The following is a 27,931-nucleotide window of genomic DNA, read 5'->3' on the forward strand; positions in this document are numbered from 1 at the left end:
ATTATTTTCCTGTGCTTCAAAAACGTTTTTTTTTGCTGACCAAAAGCTCGTGGGGTCCGGAATTACCCTTGTCTTTTTAACCGGCCGTACCGCCTCCAATTTGGCTTTTAACAAACTGATTTTTTGCTGGGCTTCAGCCAATAAGGTATCCTTGGTTTCGAAGCTTTTTTTGGACTTTTGCAAACAAAAGCCGTGAAGTGGCGTTACTTTTTTCGGACTGGGAAATTTCCTGTAGTTGAAGTCGAATATCTCGGGTCGTTTTAGGGGTTTTTCAAATAAGTAAAGACGGGTCGTTAATTTTTTTGGATTGGGCTTTCCGGTGTTTTCTCCCTATACAAGCCGTTATTTTTACCTTTTTCGACGTTGGCGTTGCTATTTTCTAATAAAAAAGGGCTTAAAAGCGGTTTGGCCAAGTTCACCGGCCATAACCCCGTCGTACGCCAATCAGATTGGTAAAATTTTACTATAAATACTTTCGATCTGGCTTTTCGATAACAAAATAGGAAATTTTGTTTTCCAATAATCGTCGAACAGCAAAATTGGCTAATAAATCCAAATTAACGTCGATAAACCTCTTTTAACGGCCCAAAAACCGATAAATCCAATGGTTAAAAAACTTGTAACGAATAAGGGGGTTAAATATAGAAGTTGAATATTATTTTGGACGCAAAAAAACATAAAATCGTCCGTAACGTGTAATCCATGGCCGTCGAAAACTAATAATCTTTTTTCGGGGGTGCCGGGTTGGGTATGCGGAATAAACATCTTTTTAGCCATTCGATCGCGGTTTCGTTATTTGGCCAACCGTTTTCGGTGGCGCGAAGATGCCAATTATCGAAAAGCTTTAAATCCGTTGAAACCATTGTTTTTGTACGTGTTTTCTTTTAAATATAACGAGTGGAGGAAGAGCGACCCCCGTAGCCGATATGCATTCAATTATACTCGTCTAACCCCGTGTTCCGGGCTCTTTTCGTTGCAACGACCGCATTCCGTTATGGCCTAATACCAAGCCATTATAACTTTTACCTTCTATTATACCGTTTTCGTCCATATTCCACCGATTTCCCGGTTTAATAACGTTAATAACTGGGTTTGTAATATATTGCCACCAAGATTTGATTACCTCCGTAGTAGCGCCATTAACCCGGGCGTTCTTTATTCGACGGGGCTTTCGGTTTGAAGGATTGGATGACGAGCCAGAAACCGGGTTATCCAACGTTTTCCAAGGCCCTCTATCTCTCCGGCAGCCTGAAGAATCCGTTCTGCAAAAAACGTAATTCCTGATGCGTTGGCGGTAGCCCTAAAGCGGCTTGGGCTAATACCCAATCAGCTAAATTCCTGCTCCGGCGAAAGCCTTTGGAGCGGTTTTGAGCTTTTTTGTAAAATTGTGAACCTTTTAATCGATGTTGAAGTGTAAATCCAGGGATGCCCCATTTTCGGGAGGTTTTGTGGATCAATTGGCCATTGTCTATGTCAAAAATAGTGGTAACAAGCTGATTTTCAGTATATTATTTCATTGGGAGCTTAAGCAAAAAAGCGTCAAAAAACCGAATCCAAAAGTGAAAAGTTCGTGGAGATATTTATAAAAAACGATACGAGGTGAAAGTGGCGGAGAAGATATTTTTAGGGGCCCGTCAGGGGGTGGCCAATGTTAATCGTAGAAACCGTGGTCTTGGAGACGCGTTTCAAACTCCTCGTCAGTTTTGCAATACCTATTGGCGAGCTTCTTGTACGATAGGTATGTCAGATAAAGACCAAATCTTCGATACTGGCCACGTTCCTCTCATCAAATCCTCCAGTTTTTCAGCTCAACTGCCAAGGCTTGTTGCAGCTCGATTGTGCCCAGCTGGCGTCTGGCACAAGTAACCCATGCAAAAGACTTGTTTGGCACGTTGCACACGCTCCTATACCTGAGATTGGGTACGGTTCATTGCCTCCACGTATGCGTTAGTGTAGGCATTGTCGGCCTGAGTTCCTGATATCATCCTCCTCAGGGCTGTCCGGATAGCCCTCGGTGTTAGTGCAAAAATTGAGAGGCCCAGGGTGTGTAACATTCATCTTTCTTTTCTTGGTTGATTAGTGCTGTCCACGAAAAAGAACAACAAGCAGACTCTCATTCGCCTATGTGTCCATTTGCGACTGGTCATTGAAATAAGCTGCCTAAGGAGTAGTAGGTTCGCTATCCTATGCCAAGCAAGAGTGGAGGCGTTAGTCGTATACACCAAGGCATTTTCGAGGGGCTCTGCTGCTGTCCAACCCCGGGCTAACAAAAGAAGTTTCTTCTCCAGCGGTTCCTGTCCGCCCTTAATGTATAAAAAGGGATCGGTGTGTTTACAGCGATTAATTAACTTTAGGTAGCGCCTGCCATACATTAGTGTGCTGCTTTTATACAGGACACTAAAGTGGCTGCCCAGAGGAGGTGACAAGATTGCCTCTCCGATATTAAATGGAGTGGCCCAAAAGTGGCACGGAACACTTGTCAAAAGTTACCTGAGCGCATTAACGGTAAATCAATATACTGCAGGATTGACAGCAAACAATGCTTTGGTTCGATGTGCGCCATGGTCGTCGAAGAGCGCCAGTTCTAGTCGCTAGTCCGAGGTTTACCCGAGGAGTACGGGACTAGGAACTCATTATAGCTGTGCCTGGTGTTTGTCTTTCATGGATGGACGGGAAGACGCCGGACTAGAAGGGAGCTCCATCACCGATCTCTTGTACTTTGCCGAATAATCAAAGCTGCCATCCGACAAATTTGCGCTTGCAGTCGAATGACTCTGGACTTTATCATCTCCAGAGACCGTGGCGGGAGGGTTGACAGTCAGCTTCGTGGTGTCAGACTTGGTGCTGATAACTGGTGCTGGGACGTTGAGCATGGGACATATGGCGCCAAAACTCTCGATGCAGCACATGTCGTATGGAGCCGCACCGCCTATCCACCCCAGGCGGCATAACAGAAATGGCTCCTGTGGTATTCCAGTGAGGATACTATGAAGGCGCGAATGATGCCCGTGTCTGGATGAATGGAGAAAAGTCGCTGGTCAAAGCACTAATGCAGGTAACTTGCCATCAACCAATTGTCAGAACTCCATACAGCCTGCCACGCGCCCCTCAGGGATTCCACATCATTTTGATCGGGCATGGCTTGGTCATCGTCAACAGGGTCTCGATTCCAATATATCTTGGGCGACCACTTGAATGCTAGGTCCAATGACACTTAGGCCGAGGCACCAAAACTCCCCCTGCCCATCAACTGCGCGTGACCGGTGTCGCAGTCGCTGTTGGTGAAAAATACTTTGGCGAAAGTTTAAAATTTGCTTTTTTTTAGCAATTTGCGGCTCGATTACTGCGATGGGATTTACCAGGTTATTATCGCCCATTTATGTAGAGTAACGGACTACGCTCGGGCGAATTAAGCGCGACCATTGTGCGCATACGTTTTCGACTGATTTCTCATATATTTGGGTTTATAAGCGCGAAATTTGGGTCGCTCATATCGGGTTTGTTGATGGGAAAGGTTCCGATTGTCCCGACGTCGTCGTGGTCGGTTAGCCGCTCGCAAGGATTTAAATGGAGGTTAAGTAAAGTTAGCGCGCTGCATGCACGCCCATGCGCCGAAGACTTTCTGGAAAACGAATTCCGATACGTACCTTTGCTGCTGGGTGTTTCCCTTAGGCGCTTGCATGTCACGCCTTGGAAAGCGTAGCGATATTTGGCTCGCGAACCCTAGAGAGGAGTTGGGACTTTTGCGTCGCTATCGTCTAGAAACAGGAGAGGTCCGCCGGTAGCTGTCCCTACGTCCGGCAACAAAACTCTACGCCATCGCTTGCTGTGGCTGTCACCGGGAATGTCGCATAAAAAACGAAACTTATTGCAGATTGTACAAAATATCGACGATGGTTCGAAAACCTTGATGTTGTTTCAGCGGAGTGATGGAAAATTATCAGGGTCTTGCGGAAGGCTTGCTATTTTCCACCGGTATATATTGCTAAATATAACTTGCATTAGGATACTGTTTACTCTTAAAAATAACCTTCCTTTTATATAACAAATCTTTATTAAATGGTAATAAACTAATAATATTAAAGCGATGCGAAGTTTTTATGTTTTAATTCTAAATTTAGAGAACATTTAAGTCGGGTTATTAGATACACACCAGTATAAAAAGAATGAATTAGATTATTATTTTATTCCGAAATTATCACAGTATCATCGGTCCCCAAAACCAAAAAGAAAAAAAAAAACTTTACAAACCCTGCACCAATTAGTTTTGTATAGTTTTTTATAACTCACCATGCGATCCTTTTCAACCTTTGTGTTTTGCGCCATGAGCGGACTTTTAACCTTCGCAAACGCATCGGATATTGGAAACTTTGCTTTGGATAAACGTGCTCCGCCTTTTACATCAGTGCGTGCTCATCTTAGCGGATGTACGCAAAAGCAAGAAAAAAACGATCGAAAACGCTCTCGCTGGGTAAGACCAGATTATAACTCTTAAATTTCTCCCCTTTTAACTAACTTTAATGCAGGGCTTATGACCTTACACAACATGCCCTTAAAAACGCAGTTAAAGATAATCGGATGTTTCAACTATTTTATCTAGCCAACGATCCCAAAACAATTCATGATGTTCGGCAAAAGTTTCACAGACTCGAACAAGTAACGAACATAAATTCGAAAGACAGACTCACTATAACATGTGAAGATTTCAACAACAGTTGCAATGATGAACCAGTACCAGGCGGTAGTATCGACGGCTACTTGAATAGTGGCACAATAGCCCTGTGTCCTCCTTTTTTTACGCATCCAGCAAGTGGTAATTTCGCATCCCTTATATACCAAGACGCTATGATATTGAGGTTGGCGCTTAGTGCTAAAGGTAAATTTGCCTGCCCTTTGATGAAACGTAATACAATAAAAACTGGATTTCAATTATACTAATCTTTCGATACGATGGTAAAATAGCGAGAAAAATACATGATCATGACGCGTACGGTCTGTACGCTGTGGCACGGTAAGATTAACTGCCTTTTCGCCGCTATTGAACGCTGTTAATAAACTTTAACTAATTCAAATTGATTCAATCGTATAGGCTGTCCCGCGAACAAAGACTAACGCACGCCGATACTAACGCCTTATTTGCACAATGTGCCAAAAATGGCTGCGAGTAATAGCAGTCGTATGATCGCTGCGATTGTTAAAAAAACAATATAACTGTTAAGATAAGGCTTATACTTTTAATTGATCACTTGAGCGACAACTCACGCGCAGTGCTGCACGTAATTGCTGCACGCGACTGACCTGACAAAGTGCGGGTATAAGAGGGAAGGATGTTCAGGAGCTCACCTCTAGACAATTTCATAGAATATGCAGATACTACCATTTTTACCCGTAACAACGTTATGTTGATCGATGGATGTACGAAGGTCTATCAACAGTATCCTAATGCATGGTATTTGTTTATTTACAACGAAGTTATTTACCATTCCGCAGAGATTTGTTGAAATTTTTGCTACGTGTTCTGAGATTACGTGGCGGTACACGTGATCTACCCACTCGCATGTCTGTCCATGAACAAACAGCCGCTAAATATATATTTTTCGGCGGGCAGCAAAACGAATGGCACTATTTCGGCCCAGTCAACAAGCGGCGAATTTCTTTTCAAACAGCGTCGTAACCCCCCTATCGGCTCGCGTCACTGTATGTTTTCTTGTAAATATCGACCAGAGATTAACTCCAAACCAGGCGGGCTTTTCCGATTTTCACATCGGCAATGCAAAATATGGCGATTTTTGGAAAGGCAAGGGGTTTAATTGTGGGTCATGATATATAGGTAACACTCAGAAATTTACCCAACGTTTAAGCCCATATAAACGGCGTCCGTCTTAGGTACTTTTTCGCTTGAATTTTCCGCCCAAATTAGTCAACCTTAATAAGACATTAAAAATCGGCCAGGGGACCATGGCAGTTGGTAATTACTGCGGCGGCAACATTTGTCCGACAAGCGGAGCCTCCCGACTGCTGAGCCTGGAGACCGATTGCTTTATCTGGGCTGGGATTGCCCATGGTTCGCTAGGTGGTTATCGGTAATCATGCAGTGGCGCCCCCTATAGCAACATTGTCTGCTCAAGAGTCAAGACGTGTGTCGGAAGACTAATATCGATGATCGTATTGTGTTCCCCTGTGTGAGGTCGAATACCAATCTTACCACTCATCCAAAACATACCCTCGCTGGCCGCCAGGGTGACAATTGGATCGATACCATGGTCTTGGAAGCTCATCAACCTGCAGCTCGGGTAAGCCCGCTTCGAAATATGTGTTGCTATAGACCGCAATAAATCTCTCTGGAGGCATACAAGGCTAAACTGGGGACATCTCTCTTGGAGTCAGATGGCCTAGCCCATCCCTTTTCCCCTGTGAGGCTTTGGCCGCAGCAGCCCAGTCGGTACTACTCGATCCTAATGCCGCCGCACAGAGCCTCGTCTATGGGCCCGATTCTGGTCATCAATGTTTCAGAACCTCTCTTGCTGCTTGGCTGGTGCGCTTCTATAGGCCAGGCGCCGGGAAAGTTCGCCCCGACCGCCTCTTCATCACCAATGGTGCGTCGGCGGGACTGGGCAAGCTGTTGTGCAAATTCACCCACCCAAGTTACACCAAGAACATTTGGAGTCATTCCACTTGTTCATACACTCCTCAGTGTCAGCCTTGCTTGGGGTGTTCCCTCTCCAGTCTCATCTCCATCTTCGTTATTCTTCCATCATCAAATTCGGATTTTGATCATCCAGCTACTTCTATAATCTCTCACGGCTTGCTGGCTGACAGACCACAACCTTCTTTGTTGTCGATAAAAATGAAAAGAAACAGTGATGTCGACCTACATGACGTCAAGCCTGCTCTCAGCATCCAAAAGGATAAGGCTGCGGCCTACATCCGCCAGCACGCAGATGAATGAGCAAACCAGATTCCGTCCGAGACGAGGGCTGTTCTTCACAAGACCTATTGGCGTCTTATGCCGCTCAGCATTGGATCTATTACTATCGCCGCCGTGGATGTATGTCCCCGTCGTGTCTGGTGTTACCCGCCTGCCATCTAGCCTGGGCCTCAAGGGACTACATGGCCTCTCTTTGTCAAGCTAAAGGATTAATTGGGTACAAAAAAGGGGAAGATTCCGGTTATCACCGAAAGGTAGTGTTTTCCTGCTGGCCGTCTTGCCGAACTACAACGCCTGTTGTTAATAGGCCTTTCGTAATGTCGATCGATCAACAGAACGTTGTTATACGTATGTAAAGATACATTGATTGTCAATGTTCTCTCAACTGTCTAGAAGTGAGCTTCTGAACGTCCTTCCGTCTTATACCCGCAATTGGGCGGGTGGGTCACGTGCAATTGGCCTGTGGGGTATTGCACGTGGATCATCGCTCTATTGTTGAATTGACCGCGATTCCCTCTATTCCAACACCTGTCTCGAATTTGGAGCACACAGCTGCTCCGCTCGTTTAATGACCGAGGGGCAATGTAGTCGTTAATCTAAGGTTACATGAAAACAGGCGGGACAATGTCATCTCTGGGCAAACGCCGTATGTACTACGCCGTTTCTGCTTGGGTATGACATTGATATTACAGCAATTCCCTAAGCCCCAGATGCGATATCACCAACAGCGCAAACAGAAATAATCCAAGACTTGGTAAGTTTGCTTCGTATCCTGAAAGATGATTTTTTACACTTGTAAAGCTATTGGTGGCATGTTGCACCACCCTAGCTATAAAGGGATGGCCTCGAAAAGAATATATTGGTTCCTTATCTTTGGTTGTATGCTCCGTTTCATTCATCGCTGTAAGTTCCTGGCTCAGGGACGCCGAAAACTAACAGTAAATATGTACCCTATAAGCAAAATCCTTGCTAATAGAGGGAGCGAAGCAATCAAGCTCGCAGCCTATTCGGCCGACTGGGTAACATAAAATGAGGAAGCAGGCTCAGAAGGTGCAAAACCACTTCAGGTCAAATCCCAGGTGCATACCACAGAAATCGCCCCCAAAGAAGTAACAGTAACCTCCACTAAGTCCAAAAACACATTTATTATTGGGTGCGTTAGCGGAAAAAAACTTTTCAGCATAATAACACGATTGAGACTAACCCTTCTATGCTCCTATTCCTTAAGACACCGACCCGCACTGAAGCAAGTCCAGCCACTTGCGTTGCAACGTTCCAATACGCAATCATTAGAGTTTACGGCATTACAGCTTGTTTTAAAAGAAGCCCTTTCACGAGTATAAAGCGACCGTCCAAATGTATTTGTTACCAATAAAACCCCAATCTTATCTTATATTTTGCAACAACCATTGGTATTCAGAAACAGGTTACGCTAACTGGACCTAACAGCCCATTACCACGAGCAACTGAACTCTAGATCCACCATATCCACGTTAATGCCCTCGTGCGAAGCGCGTAACGGGTCTCGTAACCCACTTAAAGATTTTTCACGCTCGAGATTAAAACCCCAATTTAACCGTACGGTGCATATAAGTAATATTCATGATGACTGCGCACCTCGGCGTTAGATAATCCAGCGTTTTGACATCGTTGAAAACAATAATCTTTAAGTTCTTTTCTCTTTTTAAACCTGTGTTTTTCTTCTTTTTGACATTTCTTTTCGCAATCTCTCACTGCTATCATATGTATAGCAACGGATCCGAGCGGGCCGCCGTCCTGGGTTGAAAGATGTTTATATTGATTCGTATATTTCCTGCCATTTGGTGCAATCCATGTATCGTAATTTTTGGCCGGACTCGCAATACCAGTCCCAGCCAGATTGGCCCATAACGTTGCGTACCCCCTGTTCGGCACCCCCCCTGTTCGGCACCCTGAAAATCTAACAACGAAATGCCTACTTTTATAAGCTGATTTAAATATAAAATTATCAACGGACAAAAATACAATCGTTTTCACGCTTCTCCGGTTCATTAACCTCTTCTTCATCAGCTAAAGGTTCCAAATTTTCTATATCCTTTTCCTGCAATCCAATAATGTTCTGTTTGTTAACCAAAAGCTCGTTTGGATCCGGAACCACCCTCCTCCTTTTAACCGGCCGTATTGCCTCCAGTTGTGCTTCCAATAAGCTGATTTTTTGCTGGGCGCTAGCCAAAAGGGTATCTTTAGCTTCGAAGCTTTTTTGGACTTTTGCAAATAAAAGACGTGAAGTAGCGTTGGTTTTGTTGGATTGGGAAAGTTTTTGCAGTTGAAATCGGACATCTCGGGTCGTTTTAGGGGTTTTCCAAATAAGTAAAGACGGGTCGTTAATTTTTTGGGCTGGGCTTTCCGGTGTTTTATCCCTTTGCAAACCGTTGTTTTTATCTTTTATAACGTTGGCATTGCTATTTTCTAACAAAAAAGGGCTTAAAAGTGGTTTAACCAAGTTTACCGGCCATAACCCCGTTGTACGCCAACCAGATTGAATGGTTTTTGCTATAAATGCTTTTAATCTGGCTTTTCGATAACAAAGTAGGAAATTTCGTTTTCCAATAATTGTTGAACAGCAAAATTGGCTAACAAATCCAAGTTGACGTCGATAAGCTTCTTTTAACGGCCCAAAAACCGATAGATCCAATGGTTGGAGAACGTGTGACGAATGAGGGGGTAAATATAGGAGTTGAATATTGTTTTGCAAGCAAAGAAGCATAAATTCGTCCGTTATATGTGATCCATGGCCATCCAAAACTAATAACCGCTTTTCAGGGGTTAAAGGTTGGGTATACGGAATAAACACTTTTTTTAACCATTCGATAGCCGTTTCGTTATTTGTCCACCCGTTTTCGGTTGCGTGAAATTTCCAATTATCGAAAAGGCTTAAATCCGTCGGAAACCATTGTTGTTGTACGTTTTTTCCCTTAAATATAACAAGGGGAGGGAGGGCAACGCCCGTAGCCGATATACATTCGATTATAGTCGTCCAACCCCGCGTTCCGGGCTTTTTCCGTTGCAACGGCCGGATCCCGTTAAGCCCTAATACCAGGCCGTTAGATCCTTTACCTTCCATTATACCGGTTTCGTCCATATTCCAACGGTTTTCCGGTTTAATAGCGTTAATAACCGGGTTCGTAATATAAAGCCACCAAGATTTAATTACCTCCGTAGTAGCGCCATTAACCCGGGCGTTATCTATTCGACGGGGCCTTTGGGTCTTAAGGATTGGATAACGAGCCAAAAAACGAGTTATCCAACGTTTTCCAAGGCCTTTTGTCTCTCCGGCGGCTTGAAGAATTCGTTCGGCAAAAAAGCGTAATTCTTGATGCGTTGGCGGAAGCCCTAAAGCTGTTTGGGTAAGTACCCAATCAGCCAAATGCTTTTCCTGTTCCGTAGAAAGCTTTTGAAAAGGGTTTTGTGCTTTTTTATAAGCTTGAGAACCTTTAAGTCGACTTTGAAGTGTAGACCTAGGTATTCCCCATTTTCGGGAGGTTTTTGCAATTGGATTGCCATTATTGACGTCGTTAATTGCAGATATAAGCTGTTTTTCAGTATATTGCTTCATTGGAAAATGGAGAATCAAGATTAGAAAAAAGTAAATCCAAAAGTGAAAGATTCATCGAGATATTTATAATAGAAGTTGGAGGATAAAAATAAAAGTGTTGTTATTTTTGGGTGCCGAACAGGGGGGGTGCCGAACAGGGGGTACGCAACGTTAAGGCGAACGTGAAAAGATGAACAATTTTCATTGTAATAAGAACAGAAACAAGCATAAAACTTTGAGATTGGAAAGTAATGATATTTTCAAATTATCATATCGAGATCTTTTGCCAGAAAGGTTTTTGTCAGATCGGTAGGGCAATATTATAATTTATATACTTTTTATTTTTCAATTTATGTTTTGGTGGTGTGGGTAAAAATCCTATTTTTAATGATAGGCTTTCGTACAAAATTAAAATTAATATACGGTAAATATGTGTTGTTCCCTGAAAATAGTTGGGTTAATAAAAGCTCACGCATTTTTATAGGGTGATAAAAGAGGTTTCTTTTCGCCTAATGACATAGTATATGTTATTTTCTGCTATATATAACTCCGTCTATAATAATCCTGCTTATATTCAATGCAGTTATATTTATGTTTTTACATTAAAATCCCTTTATTTATACTTTTTGCATAAACTTATTCGTATTTTTATCTCTTGCATTAGAATACTTTTATTTAAATCTTTTGTATAAAAGTATTTTGACGTAAATCCTTTATGCTAAATTATTTTCTTTCGTTTAACATTGTTATGTTTGACTATTAATGAATCCTAGTTATGTATTATGATTAGTAAGTCTAATCCCAAAACATACACTGTTGGCTGCATCTGTGCGATTCCCACGGAGTTCGCCGCCGCCTGCAGTTTTCTCGATGAAAAACACGATCCCCCGAAAGCAGTTCAACAGAATATTACCAACACCTATGCTTTCGGGATAAGGGGGGACTACCACGTTGTTATTGCTGTTATACCTAAAAAAAAAAAGACGGAATCGCTGCTGCCGCTACAATGGTTAAAAACGTGGTCCACAGCTTCCCTAACGTCCGCATCGGATTGATGGTTGGGGTAGGGGGTGGTGCGCCAAATCAGTAATGCGATATACGGCTCGGCCACGTAATCGTTGGAAGTCGCAATGTTGGGGAAAGCGGCGTTATACAATACGATTATGGCAAGACGGTTCAAAATGAAGCGTTCGTCAAAATCGGGACTTTAAACCAGCCGCCACCAACGTTGTTGAACGCAGTCGCTGGACTCGAGACCGAATATATGATGACCGGCACTGAATTCGATGTCAAGGTGGAAAAGGCTTTGACTCCATGGAAATGACTCCAAAAGACACATTCCCGACCAGCTGCAAGTACCGATCGGCTCCAGAAGTCAGAGTGTCTCTACCTGCTCGACTCGGTAGCTTGCTCTGAAATATGTGACGTCGACCGTCTGGTTCGAAGTTGGCAAGATCGCCCGTTAGGTATAACGGGCCATATTTTATGTGCTGGACAAAAGGGCACGAGCGGCCCGGTGGATCCCGCAAATAGCCGGGTGACACTTGTACGCCGCCCAGGGCGAGTTGTCCGACCTCGCCCGCAGGTACCTGCTGCAATTCCGCCGAATCATCCAGAATTTAAGCTTGTACATTGGCCAGAGGGCGACCGATATTGGAAACGGGTGTATCGGGATAGCAGCGTCGCGTGATAACGTCAACCGTTGCCTCGGTCGGGCCGTAGACGTTCAACAGCATAATTCGAGGCGCCCACGTGTCACGAGTTGCTTTTGTCATGGGTTCGCCTCCTAATGCGAGTGATTTAATAGTGGGCACCTCGTTCGGGTCGAGCAGAGATGCAACGGTCGGCGTCGTGCTAATATGGGAAATGGAATGGTATCGTACCACGCCAGTGAGGTCCGAAAGAATATAATCGCGACGACCCAGAACAAGCTGCGCCCCGATGCTTAACGGGCCGAACATATCCACCACCGAGACGTCAAAGGTCCAAGGGGCGACTCCTAGAAGCCGGGTTGCTGTTGAAAACATGCAACAGCGCCGGTGTTCAGCCACCGAATTCTTAAGTCCACCATGCTTGATTGGCACGCCTTTGGGGACGCCTGTTGAGCCTGAGGTATAAAGAACGTATGCTACGTCGTTGTCAGAACGATCCTGGACCGGAAACATGTTTCTATTCTCGAAAGGCCCATAAGCGTGGAGCCCAGCTGGGATGCGGACGCGGGTACATATGGGGACAGACTCTCCCATGTAAGACCAGAGGTTGGCGCTGGAATCTTCCCGCTCGGACCCTGCTTCCTCCGGCATGAATAACATGCAGCATGGATCGCAATCTTTTACAATTGTCTTGTTCCAGTCGAGAGGGTTTGCTAGGTCGATAGGGATGTAAGCCGCTCCCAAACTCATAACGGCAATCAGGACGGCTAGCCGCTCAATTGAAACATCGCCCACGACTGCAATCCGTTTGCCACGCAGGGACGTGCAATGTGCAATGCCTCCCTTAGCAGAGGATATAATGTGGCATACGTTGTAAACCATGTCTGCGAGTTCCCGGTATGTCGCCCTGGCCACATCATTCTCGAAAACCGCCGCCAGAGCTTCCGGTGTGCTCTCTGCCTGCTCGAGAATCTGCACATCGATGAAATTTTCCCTTGCAAACGTTTCATCTACCCGACCATGGAAATGAGGGGGCACTGCTGGCGAGGACGCATCGTCAAGCACCGCTGACAGACTGCTGATTGAGAGGGCCGCCGTGTTCCTGCCGTTCAGAAGCCCAAGCAGCCGCTCGAACTGCCGACAGAACAAAGCGGCGCTTGCCTCATCTACCAGACCTGGGTTGTATTCGACATATATCTGCATCAATGTCGTGCATTCCTCCGAGTTAAACACCTTGTTTAGGTTGAGTGTCACAGGAAACTTCGCCGTCGTGGGCGGCGACGCAGGTAACATCTCCATAGCCCTCTCAAGCTTAGGGCGCCGTTTTGGCTCCGTCCGTATACTACTTTCGGACGGAGCACATGACTCGTGGTATACGAACATCATGTCGAATTGCTCAAATTTACGACCAGACATGTCCATAATCATCTGACTAGGAATATGGGCATAGCTGAGAACGCCACCCAGGGTGCGGTTAAAGCGTGCCAAGTTTTCGCGTATGTCTTGGTCATGACGGAGCTCCAGTGGTACGGGTAGCGTGTTCGCAAAGGAACCATACATATCCTGCTCGCCGAACCGTGGGTTGCGGCAGGTTGCGGGGATAAGCAGGGTATTTGTGCTATTGCCCTTTCGCAGTGCCAAAAGTAGCTGCAGAGCAAATAAGTGGGCCCCGAAGCTCGTGGCGCCAAGCGGGTACGCCCAGCCGGCCGAGTCGCCGCCTAGAGTCATGGCACGCTTGACAAACTTGGCGGGCTGGAACAAGGACAGAGACGGATCTTTAGTATCGACACCCCAGGCGACATGACTTTTGTCGTCGCTTAGTGCGCGGCGCCAAAAATCTGTGGCTTTGGCTAAATGGGCGGGATCTCCTCGATATGAGCAAAACCACGGCTCAGCCCTGGCAGCCTGTACAAAACGTCCAGCTGAACCTTTCGCAGAAAGCTATGGCAAAGGCTGACACCTGGATCGATGTCACCTTCCAGCTTGCCATCGAAATGTTGTCTGGAGTAGTGGAGCTCAATGCTGGTCTGACCGCCCGCCCCCGTTTCAACAACGAATTTTCCTTTGGCGCCTCGCAGAGCGTCAACGAGACATGTGGTGTTATCCAGCCCACAGACGGCATGGTATGTGGCCAGGGTGTAAGCATCAAAAGCGGCTTCTCTTTTAGCCTGTTGGCTTTTTCGTCAATAGTCTCTGGTCACGTACGCTTTACAGCGTCCAAGTTCCTACTGTAGACAAGTGCTACACTTGACTCGAGAACCCCGCCTAGGTCTCAAGGTTTCTCTGTATTTTCAATTGTTCGGCATCAATATTTGGCCTGCATGAGAGCACGCTCCAGGTCAGATTTGCGGCGGTTCATTGCGTCTCCATTTAGTCATCTCAACCGCGAAGGACTTGGCGTAATCGTTAAATGCGCAGTTCAATTAAAGACCCTGTTGATGGTGGGAGGCTTTAAGCGCACATCATTCGGTCGGACTCCAAGTCCAATATCCAGATATGGAGAATTTACATTGCATTATGCAAAATCCGGGAGATATGTTATGCACTAGCGAATGGAAAACCAGACAGAGAAAGGATACCAAGAAACGACGAATATTTTCAACTTGACACTATTTCAGAGGGAACATGAGCAAGTGAAAGGGATGATGGTTTGATCTCTAATGTAAGGCCTGCCAAAGGCCGAAAAGCTGGGGGGGCGGCCCGACGCACTGACCCGTAGGTATAATCTGGGGGCCCGTGAGAGCCCATGGGTTTTTTTGGGCGGGTTAATGGGGGCCCACGGGCTCGCGGGCTTGACCCGGATTGGATAACCCGCGGGCTTATATAAAGAGGACGTTCACGGAAAGAAAATCGACAGCAAAGGCATTTGTTGTTCTGCGTTTATATTAGGGTAAATAAACGTATTTGCCCGCATATGGCCATAAATAAATATTGGGAATTTGATCAATTAAAAATAACGCGAAATTGGAAAAAATATGAACATTTTTGTAACCATCCCATATTAGTTTGTAACCTAATAAATATTAGTATATTAAATTAAAAACTTAGTATTATCCTCCTCCGGCTTATTGAAGGACGGGTTTGCAATTTTTTCGTCGTTGAAAAAAGCGTTATCTGTAAATAAAACGTTTTTGAAGGAAATAATGTTGGAGCCCGCAAAATCGTTAAATAATTCAACGTTCGAAATTAAACGTGTGATATCGTCGTTTAATTAAAGTTTAAATTAAGTTTTGAGTATTTATAAAGGACGGGCCGGTTACTAATAATTATAACAACGACTTACCAATCAAAAAATTAGTAATAAAAAATGGTTCGGAAATTTTCTACAACATTATGATAATAAAAGCGGAAAGCTTATAATTATTTACATATCCGTGGATAATTTTATGGATTAACCGCTAAGAAATAGGCTCAGGAATACTTAAATTAAGAAATTTTTACACTTATATAAACTCGCGTAAAATGATAATGGGATTATGTCACGAAAGCGATCCCAAAGAGACAAGGCTGCAATATAGGGGCGATTCTATTCGAAGATCTAAAGCTAAGTATAAAGGAAGAAAAAAGGCACGCAGTGCCAATCGCGTACACGCGCGCCTAAGCGAGCAAATAACAAACTCACCCTGGCGCCTTGTCACGTGAGGTGGAGCTAGTCACGGTTGGCAGTCGCCCAGGCACGCCACTCCGTAACACCCCTACCCTGCATTTTTTTGTTTCAAAGGGCCAACTTCAAGTATGGTTGATGCTGCATACGATTGGGGCACGCGGGGCAGTTGTCGGCCACTTATGATAACCATTTATTACATCCAAGATCCATTACGCTGCGCTGCGTTACTTTATCCTGCGATTGAAATGGAAAAACAACTGCCAAGCCGTAGGTTGTTGGTTCCGAACGATGGTTTCCGAGTCGGAATCGAACCCGATTTAAACAACGAAAATAACGGAAATAACGGAAATATTCCTAACCCTAGCCTTAACGGCCATAACGATACCGGAAACCTTTTTACAACCCCCATTCGCTCCGGGACCCGTGCCGGCCAAAACGGCCTTAGGGCGGATTTTGCCGTTATTAACGGAATATCCAAATATTATTACGACGTGCAAATCGTTGCAATTAATAAGGATTCCGGTAATATAAACCTGTTAAACACGTTAACGAACGCAGCCAATAATAAAGGACGGAAATATCACTTTTTGGATCCATTTTTCCATCCAATTATAATAAACGCCGGAGGCCTTATGGAAAAAATACAGCACAGGCTTATAAACAGCTCCAAAAATTAATAGGTCCCGTTGCAGCCCATTGGCTGGATACGTCCACTTCGTTAATTCTGTTACGGTCGAGGACGACAGCAGGAATTTCGATTGCTAATAGCCGCCCCCGTACGTAGTGGGTAATACTTTTATTTTTATCATATTATTATTTTTAATTTTTGTTTTGTTTTGTTTTTATTTATATTTTATATTTATTTTTGCCTTATTTTGTTTTATTTTGTTTTGTTTAATTTTATTTTTTCTGGTTTTGTTCTATTTTATTTTATTTTTTTTTGTTTTTTTTTGTTTTTTTTTTGTTTTGATCTTTATATTTGTTTTTATTATTATTTTTGTTTTTGATTTTTTGTTTTCTTTTATTTATTCCCCCTTTTTTCATTCATAATTTTTATTTAAAAATATTCTTTTCTTTTTTCTTTTTCTTTTATACGGTTTTATTTTCCCGATTATTATGTTTCTATTTTATTTCCTTCGAACGACAAAACAAGTAGCAAAATAGCTTAGAATAAAACTAAAACGCGAATCAAAACCCTAAGGTCCCGCAGTCTGTTTATAATTACGTACATTTGCGTATGCATTAGTTATCGACAGCCAACAGGAGGGTAGGTCCCTCTGAAAGGGCCTCCTACCGTTGACAAACCTATTTTTGTAACCTTACACAAATCGATTGACAGAATAGGAAGTAAATCAATATAGTTGCTTCGTTAGTCCGCTGGCCCGTTATTTGGGGCTGTGGGCACCCTATCCTTTACCAACAAACGTTAAATTGTTTGAAATTAGTTTTTAACAATAAAACAAAAGCATTAGTAATTAAAAAGGTAAAAATACATGTCGCTTTACATACTAGAATAATAATGTGGGTTTTATAGTTGTCACCCACTTTGGTACTATTTTAGAAAAAGAGACCTTTTATAATTAGTTTAAATACTTAAAGCTCCGTGCGATGATTAAATTTGTGAAAGCCCACGCATAAATATAGGGTAGCAGGGGAGGGATTAGTTTTACTTTCTCCCATGGTGTGCAAAAAATATGCAATGTGTTTATTTTAATACATATATAAATATAGAAGTTGCACGACTAAGTAAATTAACTTAATAATTGGCAAGCTGGTACTATTATTATACATTTTAATAATACAAAACACATGCGATAAGTGTTATTATTCAACAACATCACCATCGGTTTCTAAATTTAAGAAACAAAGTTTAAAACTGCTAAAAATCACAACATATATTATAATAATAATAATAATAATAATAATAATAATAATAATAATAATAATAATAATAATAATAATAATAATAATAATAATAATAATAATAATAATATAAATTATAATTAAATTAGAACTTCTAATTTCAGGATTGTAAAAAACATATAAAGCCCGTTATATCCACCCTAACATAGATTTTTTTCTTCTTTTATCAACAACCCGCCAAATTGCAAATATTTATATCACGTCAGCTTACAATTTTGAGCAACTTTATTCCAATTACATTTACAAAAATCCATATTCAAAATGCATTTTTCTACCATTTATTTCACTGCGGCAATCTGCGTTATTGGCGTTATTGGCGTTCCAACCTCAAACAACGCCCTCGATGTAATTCACGTTGGCCAACTCGAAACGCGAAGCTCGATCGATGAACAAAGAAAAGAAATTGAAAGACTTCGTCGCGAAGCTGAGCGTTTAAAACGATTGGAGGAGCAGGCCAGAGAGAGGGCGGAGAGAGAAAAGAAAAAGGCGAAAGAGCAGGAGAGGCGTGCCGGTATTGGCAGTAACTAATATTTTTTTAATCCCCTAACCCCCTGGTATTTTCGGTTGGCAAATGTTAGGAAATTTGATTTTTGGGTCGAAAAACTCAACATTTGACAAAAAAAGCATTAGCTGAATATTTATTTAGCGTCCATTCGTTTTGTTTTAAAACTTTCTTTAAAATTAAATATAAAAATACCAGGCGAAAAAACCACCCTTTGCAACCGTTTAAATATATTGGCTTTTACCCATTTGACTATCCGCGGGCAGTTTTAAATACCTACGGCATAATAAATTGATTATTTTCTAAAAAGCTATTGCCAAAATCGGGAACACCCACAAGGCATATAGCGCTGTGCTAACTTTCAATGGTGGGTATTTCCCCCCTAACGCTATAATATTTAGTTCCAAAGCTTCCTGCGAACATTTAAAGTGGTGGAAGTGGAAGCCCATTTATAAACGTACGGTGGCAGGGGCGCGATTTTTGCCTGCTCCCGTAACGTATAACAAATATGTTACACATTTATATATAATAGCACCGAGCTAGAAAAATCCCCCGCCTACCACGCACGTGTATACGTGGGTTTTAACAAGTTTTACTATTTAACGGAGAAATAAAATACCCACGTTATTTCCAAGGTCGGCAACGCCTACAAGGTTTATATTATTAAATATTTAAACCATTGAAGGGCATTTGCCCTTACGATTATAATGCATATATATAACGTGGATCCTTAGAACCCTGATTATATGGGTACCCTGATTATTTTTCCAATATGCACCATCCTTCCACTTCCACACGTGTTTTTTCCACCACTCGTAATGGAATCACCAAATCGCGAAACGCAAATAAATCTTGCGCTTAATAAATTTCAATCGATTAAAATAATTAATATCCGAGCGGCAGCTAAACGTTATGGTGTCCCGTTTTTTACGCTACACGCCAAAATAAAAGGCGTTAAGGCTTTGGCCGACCGTCGACCTAATACTTAAAAATTAACAGTAAGCGAAGAGGAGTTAATTATTTAATATATATTGGACTTAAATTCCCGAGGATTTCCGCCTTAAATCGCTGATGTGGCCGCAATGGCTAACAATATTTTGGCTGCGCGAAACGCGCGAAACGCGCGATCGGTCGGGAAGGAATGGCCTTATCGCTTTATCCAGCGACGTACAAAGTTGAAAACGCGTTTTTGTCGCGTTTATAACTTCCAAAGGGCCCTTTGCGAAAATTCTAACGCGTTAAACGCGTGATTTCGGCTGGTTGCCAATACAAAGGCCAAATATAGCATCCAAAATTGCGACATTTACAACTTCGACGAAACCGGCTTTATAATGGGCCAGATTTGCGGCCATATGGTCGTAACTGGGTCCGAAAAACGCGGAAAAAGCAAAAAAAGTACAGCCCGGCAATCGAAAATGGGCGACTGCAATCTGCTGCATTAGTGGCGACGGCTACGACGTGCCCCCATATATCATCGTTAAAAGCGCCCACCATCTCGCGAATTGGTATACAAAGGGCGGTCTTCCCGCATCCTGGCGTATAAAAACCACCGCTAAAAGATGGACAAATAACGAAACAGGTTTGGATTGGGTTCAGCATTTCCATCATTATACAAAATCGCGGACAAAAAGCGCGTATCGGATGTTGGTACTCGATAGGCATGGCAGCCACCAATCGCCGGAATTCGAGGGCTATTACAAAAATTACAGCATTATTCCACTTTACCTGCCTGCTCATTCATTTCACCTAACCCAACCATTTAACGTCGAAATGTTTGGTGTTTTAAAACGGGCGTACGGACAAAAAATCAACAACTTTATCCGGGTCCATATTAACAGCATTAGTAAAATCGTTTTTTTTTTGGCTTTTGTAGCGGCGTACAAAGTTTCTATAACAAATGAAAATATAACTGGGGGTTTTAGGGGAGTTGGATTTATTCCCCATAACCCGGAAGCCGTAATTTCCAAACTGGATATTAAAACACGGACGCTTTCACCCAAAAAGCCTACTTTTCCCACCACCGAGTTTTGGGTCTTTTAAACGCCGCACAACCCGACAAAAGCTATTTGTTAATTAACGCTTATTAAAACTCGAATTTCCTTCACCGATTTTTAAGGCAATAAAACAATTGGCGAAAGGATTAAAATTAATTGCTTATCGGACCACGCTTTTTGAAGCAGAGAACCGCAGCTTTCGGAAGGTTAATAAGGCGTTTAGCAAACGACGAAGGGCCAAAAAGACACGTATCCGTAAAGGAGGGTTATACACCGCATATAAGGTTCAAACTTCGTTATAATTAACAAACGCAAATAGTCCAATAATGGATAACGAAGGTGAAAATGGGGAGGGAAATAATGCGCGATTGGCGATTAACCGGCGCTGTGGCAATTGTGGCAATATAAAATATGATGCACGCACCTGTTAGAAAGATGTAGAAATGTCTAATGTACATATTTCCGACTGCATTAAGGTCAAATAAGCAATGCAGACGTTGCAATTGGAGTTAGAAATAGTGTGGTATAGGAAAAGTGGTCAGGGTATTATCCTGGCCAGGGTACTGTACATCCACATTATGCTTTATTAAGAAGGATTACATTGGATAGTCTTTTTTGTGGTACGCAATGTACAGCCCCGATACAGTTGGGAAAGCCTCGTTAAAAGCGGCAAAATAACCGGGTTGGCCTCTTAAAAGGGCCAAAATGTCACGACCAGGCATAAATTGGAAAACCTCAGTGTATTAGGCGCTTTTAACGAAAATTCTAAACTGAAGAGAAGAGAGAAATTGCAATTAACGACTCGCTGGAGGGACGCGCTTAAATCCGGAGTTAGTGGACCCTTTGTGAGCCCTGGCTCGGCGTGGCGGTGCCTACCAGCGGCGTGGCTGGTGGAACCGAATCGTAATTCTGAGGGTAGGTCTGGTGGCCTAATCCTCACATTCCGGATCCAAACGAGCATTTGCTTAGCAAAAAGAACGTTTATGAATCACAGGAAAATGATATGGCTAGTTTGGAAGCTTTAGGTGATAAATAAGAGGCTGATGAGCCGGAAGAGCTTGAAAACGATTGTATTGTTGTGTGTTAATAGTTGTATATTTAAATTGCTTTGCAAAATACGAAATTTGGTTCTTAGAGTTTTGGGTGGCCAACAGGCGGCGGTGGCCAGCAGGGCGTACCCGGGGCTAATCTTTATGGTGTCTTTGCCATCAGATGTCATGCCCGGACTCTTAGGAGGTGCCAAACCTCTCGTCTCTGTCGTCGATTTCCATTTGACGTGAAGATCGTCTGGCAGCATCTTAACAGAGTCAATCCTGAACAGACAAAGCTGGCTCTCTGCTGCGCTGTATTTAACCTGAACAGGCCCGCCAGATTGTTTGGCAACATCAAGGATCTTGGAAATCACTGCCGCTAGTCTCTTCAAGGTGCTTTCGTTATCATATGGGCTTACCAGCCCCGGTTGTTCCGGTCGGCCGCCGGACTTGCAATTCTATCGCCGGTGGGATCGCCTTTGGCCTTGAGCACCTTGAAATGCCGAAGCGCATAGTTCATTTTTTTTGTCAGGGTAGCCAAAACAGAACACGCTGACCAGGTCGGTACCCATCCACGACCCGGCGATCCCTGCCCCGCTTGCAGGGCCGAATAAACACCATGATTCCGGAAGCTGTGACTGATTGATAGATGACCAGATAGAAATCTAGGAAGACCTTTGGCAGGAACCCCCTGGCGCGATATGGAGGAAAACAACAATTTTTATATACTAGTAGTATTATAAATTTCTCCATCGAAGATATCACCTCCATATTGGCTATTTAAGCACTATTATCTGCGACTCCGTTTTGGGCAGCTGCATCCCTTTTCCCATTATAAGTTCCATAATTATGCAGTCACCAACGAGGAGGTATTGGCCGTTACCCGCTGGACGGATGATATATGGGAGCTCCATGCCGTTAAAGATACAAACCAAGTTTCTTTCTCGGCCACCGGTGGTAGCCAGCCTATTTTCCTGCCCTCCGTACCACCGAATCGCCGCTGAAGCTTGTCCGATATCATGTTTTCCAAAAGGTAACCGGACTCAAGGCTCAGGCGGTTCAAAGCGGCCAAAAACCACAGCTGACCACTGCATACCTCCTTTTTCATTAGGCGTATACAAGTAGAAAATTCTCGCCTCGCCACCGCTAAGTTTTGAAGTGCTTTTTCGCTGACTATTTTGTCGTTTAGAAGAGCGTTTTTAAACGCTTTTTCGGCATTATTTTTGCTGATAGTTTTTGCTGCGATGGCGATGCACTTTTCCAGCCATTGGTACTTTTGCTGGAGCAATAGTTGGAGATTTTGCCCGAAGGTTTTAAAATCGCTCCTTATTTTCATTATACCTTCGACAGTTTGAGCATTGATAAAATTTTTATTGTCGGACCCAAGAAGTTGAATCTTATCGACGATGCGGCCCATTATTTTGAGCAAGTTTCGACCTCGGTTTAATTACGGTTCCGGAAACGATTTTCCACCTGCGTTGTAATTTTTTTTCTGCTGTACGGAAAATTGGGTAGGCAGAACGCCCCCGTCGCATTCAGCCACACCTTTTTTTATGTTAGGTACCCAAAAATGCAACCGTTTTTCCAAAGGCATTGAGGAGAGAAAAGACCATAGCAGTTTGAGGTTTATAGTATTAGACACGCAAGCATAAACAAGCTGCCGGAATATATCCTCAGTTTTCTTCCCGTAATCAGCGGGGGGAAAGCGTTTTGCGTCCAATGCGATCCCCATTAAAGCAAATACGTAATTATGAGGGTCGCGGCATCTGAATTGCAGCGTCCTCGTCAGAAGAAACAGCAAAAGAGGGGTTTTTTGGTTTGCAATCCGCCACAAAAGCGTGGCTCGCAGCTCACATATTCCCAAAACCTTGGAGTTAGCCTCAAAAGGTCGTGGGCAAAACAATCTGAAATCCTCGTACTGAACTGTACACTTCCTTATGAATCTTAACCATGCTGATAGAAACGGCCACGGGATGCAATTCCTGCCGCTAACTAGCAATGGCATGCGCGACTTAACGAGCTCCTGAACGACCCACTTTCGTGTAAACCACGGACAGTCGAGCAGAGCCCAGATGTTTCTAAAGGCCAGTACCTTGCAATTACCGAAAGCATTTTATAATATCGCCTCGGCATGGTGTTTATCGATGAACTTAAAATCGTGCTTCCATGCCTGCTAATTGGATTTCCATGAATTTGTGGCTTTGTTGAAATTGCGTAACCAGCCAAAAGCCATTTTGACCTCGGCCGACTCTTTTCCAAGCCAAATAGCTGTGGGAATCGCCGAGGCGTAGATGTCGCCCATTATTTTGACCTGCTCGTTAAGTTTTGGTATATTCTATTGGTCGATGCACAGCGCATCCGCCCAGAGGATGATATCGTTATTAGGCCCTTTGAAATGCCGCAAAGCATTGTGCAAGTTGGGACCAACCTTAGTAATGAGGCCATAGCAGCGAATTGCTTTCCGGGGCTCCGGGTTACCCTACGTGTACGAAAGCGCTGTAAAGCGCGGCGCGCAGTTGAGGGATGTATGAAATAATTCGCCGGACAACTCGTTATCTGCTCGTCCGGTAAAAAGCCTCAAAAGGCGGATTTGGCAAGTTGAAGAAAGCGGGATATACCTGTATCTTTCCATTGATAGTGTGAACGGAGGTTGGATTTTTTGAACGGGGGCAAGCAGAGGCCAGATTTGCCAAATACCTGATCCCTCGACGCCAACATTCGACCCCAAGTTGGGTTATTCGGGCGGATGTTTCCAAACTTTGCGGAGACGGTAGGGTATTAATTATTTACGTGTAGTATGCACATGGCTCGTTAAGCACATTTATTGGTTTGTCGAGCACAGGTAGATTGACAAAAACGTGTGGGAAGAAACCGGGAGACCAAAACTACCTGTGGTCTTGATTGGAGCATGAAAGTTTTGATCCTTCGCATAGAAAAAAACATTAGGCGGATCAAATGTGTGGCAGTGCTGTAATGGGGGGTAGCCAAGCCATGTTGTGCTACACCGGATATCTTCAGTTACGCATTTAGGTATGTTTTGTTATGCAGTATTGTGCGGTTATAGCCAGTTATGTTGGCAGATGCCGGACCCCCTTGATACAGGTTATTTAGAATGCAGCCAGGAGTCGAGCTGATTGGTGACCACAAAATTTAACAGTAAATTTGCACTGATTCTTTTAGCCCTTTAACGTTGCGTACCCCCTGTTCGGCACCCCCCCTGTTCGGCACCCAAAAATAACAACACTTTTATTTTTATCCTCCAACTTCTATTATAAATATCTCGATGAATCTTTCACTTTTGGATTTACTTTTTTCTAATCTTGATTCTCCATTTTCCAATGAAGCAATATACTGAAAAACAGCTTATATCTGCAATTAACGACGTCAATAATGGCAATCCAATTGCAAAAACCTCCCGAAAATGGGGAATACCTAGGTCTACACTTCAAAGTCGACTTAAAGGTTCTCAAGCTTATAAAAAAGCACAAAACCCTTTTCAAAAGCTTTCTACGGAACAGGAAAAGCATTTGGCTGATTGGGTACTTACCCAAACAGCTTTAGGGCTTCCGCCAACGCATCAAGAATTACGCTTTTTTGCCGAACGAATTCTTCAAGCCGCCGGAGAGACAAAAGGCCTTGGAAAACGTTGGATAACTCGTTTTTTGGCTCGTTATCCAATCCTTAAGACCCAAAGGCCCCGTCGAATAGATAACGCCCGGGTTAATGGCGCTACTACGGAGGTAATTAAATCTTGGTGGCTTTATATTACGAACCCGGTTATTAACGCTATTAAACCGGAAAACCGTTGGAATATGGACGAAACCGGTATAATGGAAGGTAAAGGATCTAACGGCCTGGTATTAGGGCTTAACGGGATCCGGCCGTTGCAACGGAAAAAGCCCGGAACGCGGGGTTGGACGACTATAATCGAATGTATATCGGCTACGGGCGTTGCCCTCCCTCCCCTTGTTATATTTAAGGGAAAAAACGTACAACAACAATGGTTTCCGACGGATTTAAGCCTTTTCGATAATTGGAAATTTCACGCAACCGAAAACGGGTGGACAAATAACGAAACGGCTATCGAATGGTTAAAAAAAGTGTTTATTCCGTATACCCAACCTTTAACCCCTGAAAAGCGGTTATTAGTTTTGGATGGCCATGGATCACATATAACGGACGAATTTATGCTTCTTTGCTTGCAAAACAATATTCAACTCCTATATTTACCCCCTCATTCGTCACACGTTCTCCAACCATTGGATCTATCGGTTTTTGGGCCGTTAAAAGAAGCTTATCGACGTCAACTTGGATTTGTTAGCCAATTTTGCTGTTCAACAATTATTGGAAAACGAAATTTCCTACTTTGTTATCGAAAAGCCAGATTAAAAGCATTTATAGCAAAAACCATTCAATCTGGTTGGCGTACAACGGGGTTATGGCCGGTAAACTTGGTTAAACCACTTTTAAGCCCTTTTTTGTTAGAAAATAGCAATGCCAACGTTATAAAAGATAAAAACAACGGTTTGCAAAGGGATAAAACACCGGAAAGCCCAGCCCAAAAAATTAACGACCCGTCTTTACTTATTTGGAAAACCCCTAAAACGACCCGAGATGTCCGATTTCAACTGCAAAAACTTTCCCAATCCAACAAAACCAACGCTACTTCACGTCTTTTATTTGCAAAAGTCCAAAAAAGCTTCGAAGCTAAAGATACCCTTTTGGCTAGCGCCCAGCAAAAAATCAGCTTATTGGAAGCACAACTGGAGGCAATACGGCCGGTTAAAAGGAGGAGGGTGGTTCCGGATCCAAACGAGCTTTTGGTTAACAAACAGAACATTATTGGATTGCAGGAAAAGGATATAGAAAATTTGGAACCTTTAGCTGATGAAGAAGAGGTTAATGAACCGGAGAAGCGTGAAAACGATTGTATTTTTGTCCGTTGATAATTTTATATTTAAATCAGCTTATAAAAGTAGGCATTTCGTTGTTAGATTTTCAGGGTGCCGAACAGGGGGGGTGCCGAACAGGGGGTACGCAACGTTAAACTGTACCTTTTTTGTTATTTGTGTCGGTTGTCTCGTTTAGGTTAAAGCCTTTGCTCCAACGAGGCAGTGTCGCCGGTTATAAAATTACCCGCGCTCCGCTGTGGTTTGCCACCGTTTTTATAAGACATTATTTAAAGCGGCCCAGACAGTTTTGACTGAATAGAGGGACTTTTATTAACTATATTGAATTAATGGGCTACTTACTGTCCGGTGGTTTAGATAGGGAAGGAGGGGTAGCTGTGTTTGTGTGCTGACGGCCATTTCGCCTGGCCAACCCCTCCCCATTCGGCTTGGCGGCTACAAAGGCTGACCATACAGGACAATTATATCGCATGGACGTGTCCGTTAAGGTAAAAGTTCGTGAATTTCAACCATTGCCACGAAAGAGTCCAAAAATGAAATTATGTTGAACTAGTGGATTGCGTGGTAATTGTTACGGCCAGGGTAAGCATAGCACGGAAGCTAGTCTACTGGCACTTATCGACGAAGATTCCATTTTGAGGAGAAGAAAGGAAACAAACAAAGTCCTGAGCTTGACGCGACGTAGATGAAGGTATCACCCTGGTGGGTCGTTGGTTAGGGGTCAGGGTTAGGGTTTGGTGATTTTACGGTCCAAATGTTACAGTACTTTGAGTTTTACACCTTGTAATTTTATATATTTCCACTCCATTACCTTAAGTAAAACAACGTAGCAAAATAGTTTAGAGTATAAATAAGCGCGAATTAAAGCCCTAGAGAATCCCCGCATTTGTAATATCCCGGTTTAGGATTCGGAGCCGAATTATGTACCTTGCTCGAGCGTGTTTTGTGTAAGGATTAGGCCCCCAGACCTACCCTCAGAATTACGATTCGGTTCCACCAGCCACGCCGCTGGTAGGCACCGCCACGCCGAGCCAGGGCTCACAAAGGGTCCACTAACTCCGGATTTAAGCGCGTCCCTCCAGCGAGTCGTTAATTGCAATTTCTCTCTTCTCTTCAGTTTAGAATTTTCGTTAAAAGCGCCTAATACACTGAGGTTTTCCAATTTATGCCTGGTCGTGACATTTTGGCCCTTTTAAGAGGCCAACCCGGTTATTTTGCCGCTTTTAACGAGGCTTTCCCAACTGTATCGGGGCTGTACATTGCGTACCACAAAAAAGACTATCCAATGTAATCCTTCTTAATAAAGCATAATGTGGATGTACAGTACCCTGGCCAGGATAATACCCTGACCACTTTTCCTATACCACACTATTTCTAACTCCAATTGCAACGTCTGCATTGCTTATTTGACCTTAATGCAGTCGGAAATATGTACATTAGACATTTCTACATCTTTCTAACAGGTGCGTGCATCATATTTTATATTGCCACAATTGCCACAGCGCCGGTTAATCGCCAATCGCGCATTATTTCCCTCCCCATTTTCACCTTCGTTATCCATTATTGGACTATTTGCGTTTGTTAATTATAACGAAGTTTGAACCTTATATGCGGTGTATAACCCTCCTTTACGGATACGTGTCTTTTTGGCCCTTCGTCGTTTGCTAAACGCCTTATTAACCTTCCGAAAGCTGCGGTTCTCTGCTTCAAAAAGCGTGGTCCGATAAGCAATTAATTTTAATCCTTTCGCCAATTGTTTTATTGCCTTAAAAATCGGTGAAGGAAATTCGAGTTTTAATAAGCGTTAATT

At 43.3% G+C, this 27,931-nt stretch overlaps 7 protein-coding genes across 7 annotated transcripts; 3 read left to right on the top strand and 4 right to left on the bottom strand.

Annotated features, from left to right (window-relative positions):
* Window positions 1-2,633: 2,633 nt before the first annotated feature.
* Window positions 2,634-3,139, bottom strand: PgNI_02587 (uncharacterized protein; the record flags this gene model as incomplete). Its single annotated transcript, XM_031122649.1, has 2 exons — window positions 2,634-2,985; window positions 3,048-3,139. The coding sequence occupies 2 exons, from the start codon at window positions 3,137-3,139 to the stop codon at window positions 2,634-2,636; spliced, it is 444 nt and encodes a 147-aa protein (XP_030987776.1).
* Window positions 3,140-6,260: 3,121 nt separating this feature from the next.
* Window positions 6,261-6,949, top strand: PgNI_02588 (uncharacterized protein; the record flags this gene model as incomplete). Its single annotated transcript, XM_031122650.1, has 3 exons — window positions 6,261-6,293; window positions 6,357-6,596; window positions 6,887-6,949. 3 exons carry the CDS (start codon window positions 6,261-6,263, stop codon window positions 6,947-6,949), a joined length of 336 nt encoding a protein of 111 aa, XP_030987777.1.
* Window positions 6,950-12,121: 5,172 nt separating this feature from the next.
* Window positions 12,122-14,276, bottom strand: PgNI_02589 (uncharacterized protein; the record flags this gene model as incomplete). Its single annotated transcript, XM_031122651.1, has 2 exons — window positions 12,122-14,059; window positions 14,130-14,276. 2 exons carry the CDS (start codon window positions 14,274-14,276, stop codon window positions 12,122-12,124), a joined length of 2,085 nt encoding a protein of 694 aa, XP_030987778.1.
* On the top strand, window positions 14,029-14,388 carry PgNI_02590 (uncharacterized protein; the record flags this gene model as incomplete). Its single annotated transcript, XM_031122652.1, has 1 exon — window positions 14,029-14,388. The coding sequence occupies one exon, from the start codon at window positions 14,029-14,031 to the stop codon at window positions 14,386-14,388; it is 360 nt and encodes a 119-aa protein (XP_030986492.1).
* Window positions 14,389-16,006: 1,618 nt separating this feature from the next.
* Window positions 16,007-16,438, top strand: PgNI_02591 (uncharacterized protein; the record flags this gene model as incomplete). Its single annotated transcript, XM_031122653.1, has 1 exon — window positions 16,007-16,438. The coding sequence occupies one exon, from the start codon at window positions 16,007-16,009 to the stop codon at window positions 16,436-16,438; it is 432 nt and encodes a 143-aa protein (XP_030986491.1).
* Window positions 16,439-23,324: 6,886 nt separating this feature from the next.
* PgNI_02592 (uncharacterized protein) lies at window positions 23,325-23,513 on the bottom strand (the record flags this gene model as incomplete). The annotated part of the gene is made up of 2 exons (XM_031122654.1): window positions 23,325-23,384; window positions 23,451-23,513. The coding sequence occupies 2 exons, from the start codon at window positions 23,511-23,513 to the stop codon at window positions 23,325-23,327; spliced, it is 123 nt and encodes a 40-aa protein (XP_030986490.1).
* A 2,942-nt stretch (window positions 23,514-26,455) lies between these two features.
* Window positions 26,456-26,593, bottom strand: PgNI_02593 (uncharacterized protein; the record flags this gene model as incomplete). The annotated part of the gene is made up of 1 exon (XM_031122655.1): window positions 26,456-26,593. The coding sequence occupies one exon, from the start codon at window positions 26,591-26,593 to the stop codon at window positions 26,456-26,458; it is 138 nt and encodes a 45-aa protein (XP_030986489.1).
* Window positions 26,594-27,931: the final 1,338 nt, after the last annotated feature.

The sequence above is a fragment of the Pyricularia grisea genome, assembly GCF_004355905.1.
Source record: "Pyricularia grisea strain NI907 chromosome Unknown Pyricularia_grisea_NI907_Scaffold_1, whole genome shotgun sequence".
NCBI lineage: Eukaryota > Fungi > Ascomycota > Sordariomycetes > Magnaporthales > Pyriculariaceae > Pyricularia > Pyricularia grisea.